The following is a 13,596-nucleotide window of genomic DNA, read 5'->3' as shown; positions in this document are numbered from 1 at the left end:
TGATCACTGAGGGCTGAGTTAAGTCAGCCAGGTCATGGGTGGTGGGAGGTGTGGGAAAGTATTCCAGAGGAACCAGCACGTGCAAAGGCCCTGGGGTGAGAGAGTGATTGGCATGTTTGGGGAACACAAAGGGAGGGATTTTTCTATCTTGTTCACTGCAGTATCACCAGTGCCTGGAACAGTGATTATCACATAGTATGTCAATCAACATTTATTGAATGCATGAAAAGGCAGAACTGAGACCAACCGCTTTTGCCTTTTGTGATCTTTTTTCTGCCTGAATTTGGACTTTCAGGAGGGAACTCAAATTTTCTCAAAAACGTTTCTGTCTGGTTCTTATTTTTGTCTCACAAGGCAGAGAGTATTCTTTATTTCATCTGCTGATGAATTCCTAGCCTCTAGAATACTGCCTTGCTTGTATTGGTTTCTCAAAAAACATTTGTTGAATGAAGATAAAGACACTGGTTAGAAGCTCCAGTTCTACCAGAGGGAAACATGTGAAAAGTGACCTAGATAATTGCTTAGGTGAACAGTTTTAGGAACCTTGGAGGGTAAATTTAGTGTGTGGTAGAGAACAGTTAGGGCTTGAGGGGGGGTTTGGGGATGTTTAGGAAGGTTTGGGATGTAAAGACTTCATCCATCCATCCATCCATCCACCCACCCATCCATCCATCATTCCATTCATCTTTTTTTCTTTGTGCTACGTGGGCCTCTCACCGTTGTGGCCTCTCCCGTTGTGGAGCACAGGCTCCGGACGCGCAGGCTCAGTGGCCACGGCTCACGGGCTCAGCCGCTCCGCGGCACGTGGGATCTTCCCGGACCGGGGCACGAACTCGTGTCCCCTGCATTGGCAGGCGGACTCTCAACCACTGCGCTACCAGGGAAGCCCCATTTTTTTTTTTAACATCTTTATTGGAGTAAATTTGCTTTATCATGGTGTGTTAGTTGCTGCTGTATAACAAAGTGAATCAGCTATACATATACACATGTCCCCACATCTCCTCCCTCTTGCGTCATCCATCCATATTTTCAACAAATATTTATTAAGTATCTACTGTGTGCCAGGAACTATTCTAGGCTTTTGGAACTCAGTGGTGAATAAGACAGAAAAAAATCCATGGCCTGTTGTAGTAAAGGGAGGGGAAACAGACAAGAAGCCCATAAATAAGTCACATGTATAATCAATTAGATGGTGAAAAGTGTTATGGAAAAGTAGGAAGTGGTGATAAGGACTGTTGGGGTGGCTGGGGTTTGCAATTTTAAATAGGATGGTTAGGAAGCCCTTACTGATAAGGTGACAGGGAAGGAAAGGACTGTAGGAGGTGGGAGTGGTCAGCCAAGGGTGTATCTAGGGGAGGTACTTTCTGGGGTAGAAGGTATGGCAGGTGCAAAGGCCCTGAGGTAGGAGGGAACCTTCCTGGTGTGTCGAGGAACAGTGGGAGAACGTGCAGAGGCTGCCCTGACCACTTCCCTGTCTCTTTCCAGGTTGGCTGGTTCCCCTCCAACTATGTGGAAGAGGATTATTCTGAGTACTGCTGAGCTTTGGCACATTGGCAGGGAGTTGAGAAACTCTAGGCTCTGAGCCTGGAACAAGCAGGCAGTGGGCCTCGGGGCTGTGATAGGTCTCGGAGGGCTGAGAGTCCTGGACGGACTGTGGAGGGCTAGCGTCCAGTTGGCAGGGCTCCTGGGATGATGCCCTGCCATGGTTAATTTATAATACACTGATTTCCTCTTGGGTCCCCTTGAGAAGGCAGGGCTCAAGTCAACCTTTTAATAAAATGATGAATGGATGGACTTGTGTCAGACCTGGGCAGGGAAGGATGGGAAAGGGCATTAGGACACAGACAAAAGCCCCCTCACTTATTCCTGCTTTCCAGCTCTATCACCTTTCTCTGCCATTTAAAAGAAAACCTGAAATATGAAATGGGACACCCCCCCCCCGTGGCAGGAAAGCAATTTACACTCACAGATTCCAGATCACAAAAATGTAACTCTCATTTTTTTTTTTTTTCTGTAATAGGACATAATTACTATTTGGAGCCTCTCCAGTTCTGCTAAGTGGTAAAAACTTCATCTCAGTTGAATCTGGGTCTCCTGAGTCAATTCTCTCCAAGGTCATGGTTTCAGTGCCAGAGGCTTTGGCACTGGAGTGTTGGAAAGACTGCTGGTTCTTGGTGGTTATCTTCCATCACTGCCTCCTGCTGAGACGTAATTCCTTCTGTTTCATCTTTGGTGCCTCTGCATTTTCCACGTCCCTCCTGGCTCATGCAGTGCATCTGGCTGTTTCCCCTTAAATGCTCAGTGGAAGGACTACATCCTGATTCCCCCGGGACAGTCCTGGCTATGGCCCCGGCGTAGTTATTAACCACGATCCTTTCCATTCTCCAAAGTGTCCTGGTTTGGATGATAAATTATACAGTCACTGTCTTAGCTTGAGCTGCTCCAGAAGCAGAGCCTGAGACAAGGATTTGGGGGTGCAAAATCTATCTGGGAGGTGATCCAAGGAAGCAGCTGGGAGGGAGACACAGGGAGCATGGATGAGGTGACAGCTTTGGGAAACGGGGGCTCCTCCTTATTCAGGACCTCTGGACGTCAGTATAGAACAAGCCTTGGAGTTGAGAGGCAAGGGAGCTGGGGTATTTATCCACCAACTTCCATTCGTCATTGCTTGAGAGCTGCTTGTATGTAGGCAGTACATTCTCTGGTGGCCAGAGAACCACAGGCATATTTGGAGCCACTGACCTGTAGGGACCTTGTCAGTACTGGGGTGCTATGGATGGGGTGCTGACACGGTCTGCACTGTCCTTTGCAGCCATCCCTACTCAATGGATGCTGCCATACGCAGGGTGTGGGGAAACTCCGTAGAGCCTGCTCTATCCTGGGGCCCCGGGGGCTCCAGGGAAACTTTAGTCCTCATCTGGTATCACAGAATGGCAGAGCCCCTATTTTTTGTCAGACGTCAAGACTTAGCTCTGCTTAATCTGATTGATGACCATTTCACGGAGAATCCAAATGCCTTTCCAGTGTTTTTGCTTCTGTTTGGTGCCCTGTAATTTTGGGCTGTCTTTTAGACGTCTTGAACCCATTGGTCTAAGGCACATGGATCCTACCAGTGGTCTGTGGATCCTTGAGGAGCTTTGAATCCTCTGAAAGAAACTCCAGAATTTGCATATATCTGCATTTTTTTCGGGGAGGACGATGTCTCAAATTTCACTTGATCCTGAAGCTGTTTAGACTGGGGTTGGGCTAATAGGATATAGGGATGCATCTCTGGACCTGTCTCTGAGTTTAACTGTCTTTCCCACCCAACTCCCCCCATCCACACTGGGAAACCATGATCTTTTTATTTTTTATTTATTTATTTTTTTTGTGGTACGCGGGCCTCTCACTGCTGTGGCCTCTCCCATGTTGCAGAGCACGGGCTCCGGACGCGCAGGCTCAGCGGCCATGGCTCACGGGCCCGGCCGCTCCGCAGCACGTGGGATCCTCCCAGACCGGGGCACGAACCCGTGTCCCCCGCATCGGCAGGCGGCCTCCCAACCACTGCGCCGCCAGGGAAGCCCCATGATCTATTTTGTTGCAGGAAAAGTTGACTCAGCCTGAATGCTTTTCTGCATCTATAGCCAGACTTTCTTTTTGCTTAATAGAATTTATTATTTTTAAAAATTGTTGCAGAACACACATAACATCAAATTTACCATCCTAACCTGTTTTACCTGTACAGTTCAGTAGTGGAATGAATGTTATACTGTTGTACAACCAGTCTCCAGAAATTGTCATCTTGCAAAAGGGAAACCATCCCCCTTGAGCGATAACCTCCCTTTTCCCTCTCCCACTGTCCCCTGCAACCACTTTGGCCAGACTTTTATCTAGAGCCCTTGAGGGCTTAGGTGTTGGGGGCTCAAAAGCCAAGAATCAGCATCTTTAATTAGGCTTTTGATGTTCGAAAGCCAGGAAGGTGCTTCTTTGGTAAATCTCCTGCAGGAATAACTCTTAGGAGAAAAAAAATGATGGTGGCCAAGGCTGAGGAGGAGCCATGGGCAATACATGAATTTGATGGAAAATAGTTAACACTTGTGAATATTACTCCACCCCCCCTGATGATGGAGGCAGCCCCCATGTTGAACATGCAACGTTGCCTGGTACCTTACGATAGTAAGCTCTTCACAGACGTTATCTAGTAAAATCTCACAACCAGCTTCGTGGGCAGTTGAGCATCTTGGCCAAGGTTCCAGGAGGATTCTGAGGTCAGCTCCGCCCTTACAAAGTTAGCTGTCACATGTTGGAAAAGTGACTTCACCTTTCTGAACTAGAGAAAGATAAATCACCTGTTTGAGAGCACAGTTAGTTTGTGTCTAAGTGTAAAGCCTCCTTCTTCACCTTCTTAACCATTGTTCCAGTAGCTGGTGGGGACCTAATCATTTCCTAGTTCTCTCCCCAACCCCAGGTAAGCCAGTGCCCAGACAGCACCTGTGCACACGTGGCCAGGTGCAGGATCCAGACTCCAGAGCCTGGTGTGACGTGTGCTCCGTGTTTGAAGGGCTGTGAAACTGGAAAGAGGGTATTGGAGAGGGAATGGAGTTCCAAGGGTTAGGGATTATGGGGAGGGGCTTCTGCCCCCCCCCAACTCCTCCTGAGCCACGCCATGAATTTACGTAAGGTGGCTACCTGGGTTGTCTAATTCAGTGGTGTCAATGAGGTTGAGGTCATGGACTTATTCTTGGAGGTCTTGAATCACTGTCCTCCAGGCCCAGGCTGAACTTTGAACTTGAGTTCTAACCCTGGTCTTGGGGGGTCTTCGGTTGGGTCTTTAAATCCCAGCACAACACGACCTGTATCAGTCACCTTGGGCTGAGTATTGCTGCTGTAACAAATGACTCCCCATCTCAACATCTCACAAACAACTCCTTCATGCATTGGCCTCAACTCAGCTGAAGAAGTTTCTGGAAGGAGAAGGTGCTGCAGGAATCACACTGGTGGAGACCTCCAGCCTTGGGATGTGTCAGGCTTGTGGCAGAAGGAAAAGAGAGATGGCAGGACCACTCAGTGGTTCCTCATGTTTCTTCTTGGGGATGATAAGAAGACATTTCATTGGCCAGAGCAAGTCGTATGGCCCAGAGTAACATCAGTAGGGCGGGAAGGTTTACTCCTCTTCCAGGGAGAGGCAGTGAATACTTGGAACAAAACCAGAACCTGCCAGAGAGCCCGTTCTACCATTCATTCATTCATTGATTCATTTACTCACTTTATCTATTTATTTGGCTGTGTTGGGTCTTAGTTGTGGCACACGGGATCTTTGTTGCGGCATGCAGGATCTTTTGTTGTGGCGCGTGAACTTCTCTCTAGTTGTGGCACGCGGCTTAGTTGCTCCACGGCATGTGGAATCTTAGTTCCCCAACTAAGGATCAAACTCACGTCCCCTGCATTGGAAGGGGGATTCTGAACCACTGGACCACCAGAGAAGTCCCCTCACTGACTCTTGTGACAAAGAGTTAGTGACACTGGCAGTTATGGGTTGACTGTGTCCCCACAAATTTGTATGTTGAAGTCCTAACCTTCCCAGGACCTCAGAATGTGACTATTGGGAGATGGGTTCTTTACAGAGGTAACTGAGTTAAAATGAGGTCGAGTTTGTTAGGGTGGACCCTAATCAAAAGTGGCTGGTGTCCTTCTAAGAATTGGGATGCTCCATCAACAGATGAATGGATAAAGAAGATGTGTGTGTGTGATACACACACACAATGGAATACTCCTCAACCATAAAAAATAAAATAAAGCCATTTGCAGCAACATGGATGGACCTAGCGATTATCATACTAAATGAAGTAAGTCAGAAAAAGGCATATACTGTATGATATCACTTATATGTGGAATCTAAAAAATTATACAGATGAATTTATTCACAAAACAGAAACAGACTCACAGACATAGAAGACAGACATGGTTGCCAAAGGGGAAAGCATGGGGGGCGGGGATGATTTGGAAGTATGGGATTAACAGATACAAACTACTTTATATGAAATAGATAATCAATGAAGTCCTACTGTATAGCACAGGGAACTATATTCAATATCCTGTAATAAACCATAATGGAAAAGTATATATATATGTATAACTGAATCACTTTGCTGTACACCTGAAACTCACACGATATTGTAAATCAGCTATATTTCCATTAAAAAAAAAGAAAAATGGGAGGAATTTCGGGGAATGTGCAAATGAGCATTAACTCTGCAAAATTCCAGGAGCTCACTCTGCGTAGAGGGGGAGGGAGAGAGTGCGGGTCTGCAGACGTGGTTGGACCTGCCTTCTTCTGTGCCCCCAGAGGGACCAGGCAGACCTCTGCTGGAGGCCACCTCTTGCTTGCTGGTGGAGATGAGGAGGGGTCTCAGGTGTGCCCTGGAGTGGCCTGCTGATGGTTGGAGACTTTGGATCCAGGGAACAGCTGGCATATACTGAATACACTGGCAGAGAGAGGCTCAAAAGAACCCAAGAGGAAAGAGATATGGGAACATATGTATATGTGTAACTGATTCACTTTGTTGTAAAGCAGAAACGAACACACCATTGTAAAGCAAGTATACTCCAATAAAGAGGTTAAAAAAAAAAATAAAAGAACACAGGGCCACCCCATGATGCCCTAACTCGGAAGTTCTCTGGTGCTGGCTGTCAGTTACATCCGGCTGTCTCTCTCTCACACACACACACACACACACACACACCCACACACACTGTATTAGCTTACTCAGTCTGCTGTAACAAAGTACCACAAACGGAGTGGCTTAATTAAACAATAGAAATTTATTGTCTCACAGTTCTGGAGACTGGAAGTCCAAGATCAATGTGTTTTCAGTGGGGCTGTGCTCCCTCTGAAGATGCCAGAAAGAAATCTGTTTCAGGCATCTCTGTCTCTTGCCTCCTGGGAGTTTTCTTGGCCTGTGGTAGCAAATCTCCAGGGTTTACATGGTGTCCTCCCTGTGTGCATTTGTCTGTGCCTAAATTTCTCCCTCCTAGGGAATTCCCTGGCAGTCCATTGGTTAGGACTCCGTGCTTTCAGGGCCGAGGGCCGCGGAGCCACAACAAAACAAAACAATTTTTTCCCTCCTATAAGGACACCAGTCATACTGGATGAAGGGTCCACCTTACTCCAGCATGGCCTCAAATTAACTCATCACATCTGCCAAGACCCTACTTCTAAATACGGTCACATTCTGAGGTTCTGGGGGTTAGGACTCCAACACGTGAATTTGGTTTTTTTTTTTGGGGGGGAATGCAATTTAACCCATAACACACATGATGGATACAAAGCCCCTTGTGGAGATACACCCACATAACAGGCCAAGCATAGGCACAGACTGTCATGAAGAAACACAGCCCCCCAAAGACACACAGATGGGCAAATACAGCAAATAGAAGCTGGCAAGCAGACTCACAGGTGGACGTAGATAGACAGACAGACAAAAAGGATCTACCCACATCCACAACAGCAAGCAGACAGCTCCAGAGATGCACAGACACAGAAATACTCCCCCGCACTGCGACAGGCCAACAGACCCCAGACCCAAATACTCCCCTCCCCAAACACCAAAACTGACCGAAATATCAACAGAAACACATACACACAGATGTAAAAATACTGACACCTCCTTTCAACCTGCAATTCACAGGTGCACGTATAAAGCTGATTTATATAGATACGGAGGCGTATATCTGCTCAGCCAGGCACATCCCAAACACATAACAGGCGGTACCTGAAATAGGAAGACAGACTGACAGATACACACCCTCAAACATATTCACTCATACACCCTGCCCTGGGACCTTACTAATTCCAATGAAGGCCTCCACAGGTGAAATCGGACAGATACCCATTGGATCAAACATTTATAAACATCACAAAGACACACACACACACACACACACACACACACACACACACACACACACACACACGAGGGCATTACAAAGGCAGATAGCAACAAAGTTAAGCCAAGCTTGCCCCCTGGTGGACACTAGTAGTAGTGCCCCAACCTCTTTGGCTGATACCTGGATCCCTGCTTAGGGAAGGGAGGAGAGACCAGAGAAAGGTAGGGGTGTGTGTGTGTGTGTGTGTGTGTGTGTGTGTGTGTGTGTGTGTGTGTGTGTGTGTGTGTGTGTGTGTGTGTGTGCGCGCGCGCGCGCGCTTGTTCACAGACCTGTCTATATGGGCCTAGGAAAGGTGCCCTGATGTTTTTGGCTTCGCAACATCATCACACTGTCCAGGGGTACACCCCCCCACCCCCACCGAATCATTCACCCAAAAGCACAGGGAAGGGTTCCATAGAGGTCTCATTTCAGAGTCTTGTTGGATACAAACACTCGCAGCCTCATGTGGGAAGGATGGGGCAAGAGAGAGAAACACAGAATCGGAGGAGCCTAGAGGGATGAGTTTCTTGGAAGGAGAGGTTGGATCTGGGTCTTTGAAGGATACGCATGTGTTTATACTGTTGAGAAGGCACCTACTGTAGGTGGAGTGGGCTCTATCCAGAGCCTTTTACTGTGGTCCAAAGGTTCTTCCTCTTTAATCCCTTCCAGGGCTCAGTTTGGGCTGTTGAATTAGTACCCTGTATCTCCTGGAAGATAAAGTCAAGCTAAAGAAATGACTCTCTAATGGTGGAATGCCAATGAAATCAGGCACAGGGCAAATTTTCTTTCTTTCTTTTAAATCCCAGTATATTGAGGAATGATTGACATGAAAAATTATACACGTTGAGTGTATACATCGCGACGAGTTTGATCGGGATACATAACCACCTGCGAAACCATCACCACCGTCAAGGCCATCAACATATCCATCGCCTCCCAAAGTTTGCTCCTGCGGTGGATTTTCATGTTGGGGCCCCATTACATTTCATGTCGACTGTTGACGAAATCCTATCCTCGGGGACCCGGCAAGCTGTTTGAGACAGGGCAGGAAGGGCTCAGGTCCCGTGAAATCTTTCCCCACCGTGTCCTCACTTCACCAGTTTGAAGCTGTGTGCTGCCCCCTCGTTGCCTTCTCCGACTTAAAGCTTTCTGCTTAGACTGTTCCCCGATCAGGCTGGAAGAGCAGGCTCCAGGCCAGGCTTACAAGTTTGAGCTTTGAGCTGCAGGAGGTAGGGAGCCATGGAGTGAGGGGATTTAATCAGTGGATGTTGGCATGGCATTTTACACCTGCTATGGCTGATTTATTAAAGTCATTAGTATCATCACTTCCTTTGTCTCCAGTAATATCTCCCCAATTTCTAATCCATTCTGCAAAAGCACAACCAATATCATATAGTCCAGGCACCAGGCCGCGAACCCTTAGGATGACCCACAGAGCCCTATATAATTTGCATCTCCCTTCTTTCCCTGGACGCACTGACCTCTGGAAGCAGGAAGGCGCGGGAGAAAAAGCTGAGCAAAGATGTGGCCTCGTCTTGAGTTTACTTAGAGATTAGCTTCATGGAGAAAAAAGGATGTAGAGTAGCAGGGTAGAGAGTATCCTGATGGTTGTGGGTGGTTATTTTAATCAGGCAGCCGCGGAAGCCATCTTTGACATTTGAACCGAGACCCTGAGTTGATGGAGAGAGTGCACCATGGAGAAGCGGGAAGGAAAAACTTTTGCCTCAAGCAGAGGAAATCGCAAGTGAAAAGGCTCTGAGGAGGCTGTTGAGTCAGTACCCTGTATTTTCTGGAAGAGAAATGCTTTTAGCCAAAGGAATGACTCTCTAGTGGAATTTCAGGCAATGAAGCCAGATATGGGACAGGTTTCCTTCTTCTTTTTCTTCTCCTTTTTTTTTTAAACCACTTTATGGAGGTATGAGGAATGAGCTTGGTGAAATCAAGAACTAGTAATAAGGCCAAAGTGGCCTGAAATAGAGAAAAGAGAGAAGTAAGAGGTTGACAGGGACAAACCATGGTGAAAACTTGGGATTTTTTCTAACCTTAATGGGAAGCCAGTGTTTCTGTATATACTTGCATTCTGTAGAAAAGTGCTTGGTTAGGGGATTAAGGGGATCCTGAAACTCATCCTGAGTTAAGCTGCAGGTGTCAAAGGGGGGCATTGTTTTCTAATTCTCACAAAGACTTCTTGCAGAACTTCAGTGGTTACCATAGGAAGCTATTGAAGGTTTATAAACATTTATAAATTTTTAATTGTGGTAAATATGCATAATACATTCACACCATAGCTTGGACCCAAGTTTGTTTGGGTAACAGATAGATATACCATATTTTGTATGTCCACTCATCTGCTGACAGACATTTGGGCTGTTTCCACCTTTTGGCTATTGGGAATAGTGCTTCTACGAGTGGTTTTTACCACTCGTAAATGGTTGAAGAGGGAATTTCCTGGCGGTCCAGTGGTTAGGGTTTTACTGCAGGGGGCGCGGTTTCGATCCCTGGTAGGTGAACTAAGATCCTGCAAGCTGCGTGGTACGGCCAAAAAGAAAAGAGGCAAAAGAAATGGTTGAAGAAAATCAAAAGAAGAACAATATTTCATGACAAGTGAAAAGTATATGGAATTTGAATTTCAGAGTCCACAGAGAAAGTTTTATTGGCACACAGCCACGCTCATTTACGTGAGCATACATTTATGTATAAATTCATTATACTCATTTATGCAATCTACGGCTCCTTTCACAAAAAGATGGCAAAGTGGCAACAGAGACCCAAAGGCTTCCAAAGTAGAAAATATTTGCTACTTGGACCTTTACGGAAAAAGTTGCTTACCCTTAAGCTCAGGGATCACAAGCCTGGCTTTTAGCCATCTACTTTGCCAGCTCTGCTTGGATGATATAATAAAGCTCTTTTACTGCATTTTATTGCTATGTTCTCCCACGTTTGGGAACTGCAGCCTGACCGAGAGAGAGAGCCCCAGCGTCGTATCCTGTAATAACAATATACATGTACATGGATGTGTATGTATGTAGTGTGTTGTAATCGTGATAATATAGTTGATGTTTGTTGAGTGTGTACTTGTTCCTCTAAATGCTTTTGATGTGTTGCTTCGTTTAGTCCCTATGATAACTTTTGAAGTAGACATATATATTTTTTAAATTAATTAATTTTTAATTCAAGTATAGTTGATTTATAACGTTTCAGGTGTACAGCAAAGTGATTCAGTTATCTATCTATCTCTACATCTGTATTCTTTTTCAGATTCTTTTCCAAGATATTGGATATAGTTTCCTGAGCTCTACAGTAAGAACTTGCTGTTTATCTATTTTATGTATAGTAGTGTGTATCTGTTAATCCCAAACTCCTAATTTATCCCCCCCTCCCCTTTCCTCTATGGTAACTATAAGTTTGTTTTCTACGTCTGTGAGTCTATTTCTGTTTTGTAAATAAGTTCAATTGTATCATTTTTTTTAGAGTCCCCATATAAGTGATATCACATGGTATTTGTCTTTCTCTGTCTGACTTACTTCGCTTAGTATGATCATCTCTAGGTCCATCCATGTTGCTGCAAATGGCATGATTTCATTCTTTTTTATGGCTGAGTAATATTCCATTGTATTTATGTACCACATCTTCTTTATCCACTCCTCTGTCGATGGACATTTAGGTTGCTTCCAGAAGTAGACACATTTTTTTAGTAGAAAAGAAAAGGGAGGGTCAAAGAGGCTATCACTTTTTAAGGTCACATGCTAAGTGTTTGGAGCTGGAATGTGAGTGTGGTGGGTTGAACTGTATCCCCCGGCCCAAGTGTATACATTGAAGTCCTCACCCCCAGGACCTCAGAATGTGACTGTACCTGGAGATGAGGGTCTTTACAGAGGTGATTACATTAAATGAGTTCATTAGGATGGACCCTGATCCAATAGGACTGTGTCCTTAAGAGAAGAGGAGATGAGGACACAGACGCACACAGAGGGAGGACCACGTGAGGACACGGGGAGAAGACGGCCGTCTGCAAGCCAAGGAGAGAAGCCTCAGAGGGAACCAGCCCTGCCAACACCTTGATTTTGGACTTCCAGCCTCTATACCATGAGAGAATATATATTTGTTGTTTAAGGCAACAACACCTAGACTGTAATGTTTCATTAGGGTAGCCCTAGCAAACGAATACACTGAAACTAGTTCTGTCTGCCAGCATATTCTAAGCTGGAATATGAGCTTAGAATATTTCTTGTCTGGGCTGTCTCCTGATGTTCCTCTCCTTCCAGAATCTTCCTCCCTTTCAGAGGCTCAGGCCTCGAGGGCCACTTTCTTCTTACATTGTTGGAGAGCTGCTTCCTCAAATTCTGGCTCCCATTTGCTTGTCCTTGCACTTTGCTGTGGGGGGGGCCCCCTATGTTTAGGGGGAAAATATGATGATGTATTATTTTTCTCTCATAGCTCTGTCTATCCACATCCTCTTCTGGTTCTATCCAAACAAGGTCTAGTTGCAGTTCCTCTAGCTGTGAGATGGAATGATAACTAGAAAACCATTCAGGGAACTGAGTTTCTGTAGATATTTTGCAGAGGGAGAGTAGGTGTACAGCAATGCTTGCAAACGCCAGTGATACAACCACAGGGAAATGGAAATGCAAATTATTACACATTCACTATGTAGGTTCAAGGGTGTAACCAGGCTCTAACTATGTTTTTTAAACATCTTTATTGGAGTATAATTGCTTTACAATGGTGTGTTAGTTTCTGCTTTACAACACAGTGAATCAGTTATACATATACATATGTTCCCATATCTCTTCCCTCTTGCATCTCCCTCCCTCCCTCCCTATCCCACCCCTCTAGGTGGTCACAAAGCACCGAGCTGATCTCCCTGTGCTATGCGGCTGCTTCCCACTAGCTATCTATTTTACATTTGGTAGTGTGTATATGTCTATGCCACTCTCTCACTTCGTCCCAGCTTACCCTTCCCCCTCCCCATATCCTCAAGTCCATTCTGTAGTAGGTCTGTGTCTTTATTCCCATCTTGTCTCTAGGTTCTTCATAAACAATTTTTTGTTTGTTTGTTTTAGATTCCATATATATGTGTTAGCATACGGTATTTGTTTTTCTCTTTCTGACTTACTTCACTCTGTATGACAGACTCCGGGTCCATCCACCTCACTACAACTAACTCAATTTCGTTTCTTTTTATGCCTGAGTAATATTCCATTGTATATATGTGCCACATCTTCTTTATCCATTCATCTGTTGATGGACACTTAGGTTGCTTCCATGTCCTGGCTATTGTAAATAGAGCTGCAATGAACATTGTGGTACATGACTCTTTTTTTTTAAAAAAATATTTATTTATTTTGGCTGTACTGGATCTGAGTTGCGGGCATGTGGACTCTTAGTTGTGGCATGCATGCGGGATCTAGTTCCCCGACCAGGGATCGAACCTGGGCCCCCTGCGTTGAGAGCACGGAGTCTTAGCCACTGGACCACCAGGGAAGTCCCACATGACTCTTTTTGAATTATGGTTTTCTCAGGGTATATGCCCAGTAGTGGGAAGGCTCTAACTATTGATGTGGAAGGATTTGCAAGAAACATTTCTTATCTTTCAGGGTGCAGTGAGGAAACATGAACCGTACTAGTTTTTGTTGTTTCATTTTAGTTTTAAAGGAAGTATAGATTTAGATCGTTTGTAAACTTGCTAAG

At 45.4% G+C, this 13,596-nt stretch overlaps 1 protein-coding gene across 2 annotated transcripts in view; it reads left to right on the top strand.

Moving 5' to 3' along the window:
- Window positions 1-1,790, top strand: part of VAV1 (vav guanine nucleotide exchange factor 1) — a 53,056-nt gene extending 51,266 nt beyond the window's left edge. For both annotated transcript variants that reach the window (XM_067032993.1, XM_059062670.2), the window contains exon 27: window positions 1,486-1,790. In XM_067032993.1, the coding sequence (XP_066889094.1) occupies window positions 1,486-1,539 (54 nt within the window). In that variant the 3' untranslated portion in view covers window positions 1,540-1,790. The remainder of the gene's footprint in view (window positions 1-1,485) is intronic.
- Window positions 1,791-13,596: the final 11,806 nt, after the last annotated feature.

This window comes from Kogia breviceps, chromosome 4, assembly GCF_026419965.1.
Source record: "Kogia breviceps isolate mKogBre1 chromosome 4, mKogBre1 haplotype 1, whole genome shotgun sequence".
Classification (NCBI taxonomy): domain Eukaryota; kingdom Metazoa; phylum Chordata; class Mammalia; order Artiodactyla; family Physeteridae; genus Kogia; species Kogia breviceps.
Note: the sequence above shows the minus strand (reverse complement) of the source record. Positions and strands in the feature narration are given on the sequence as shown.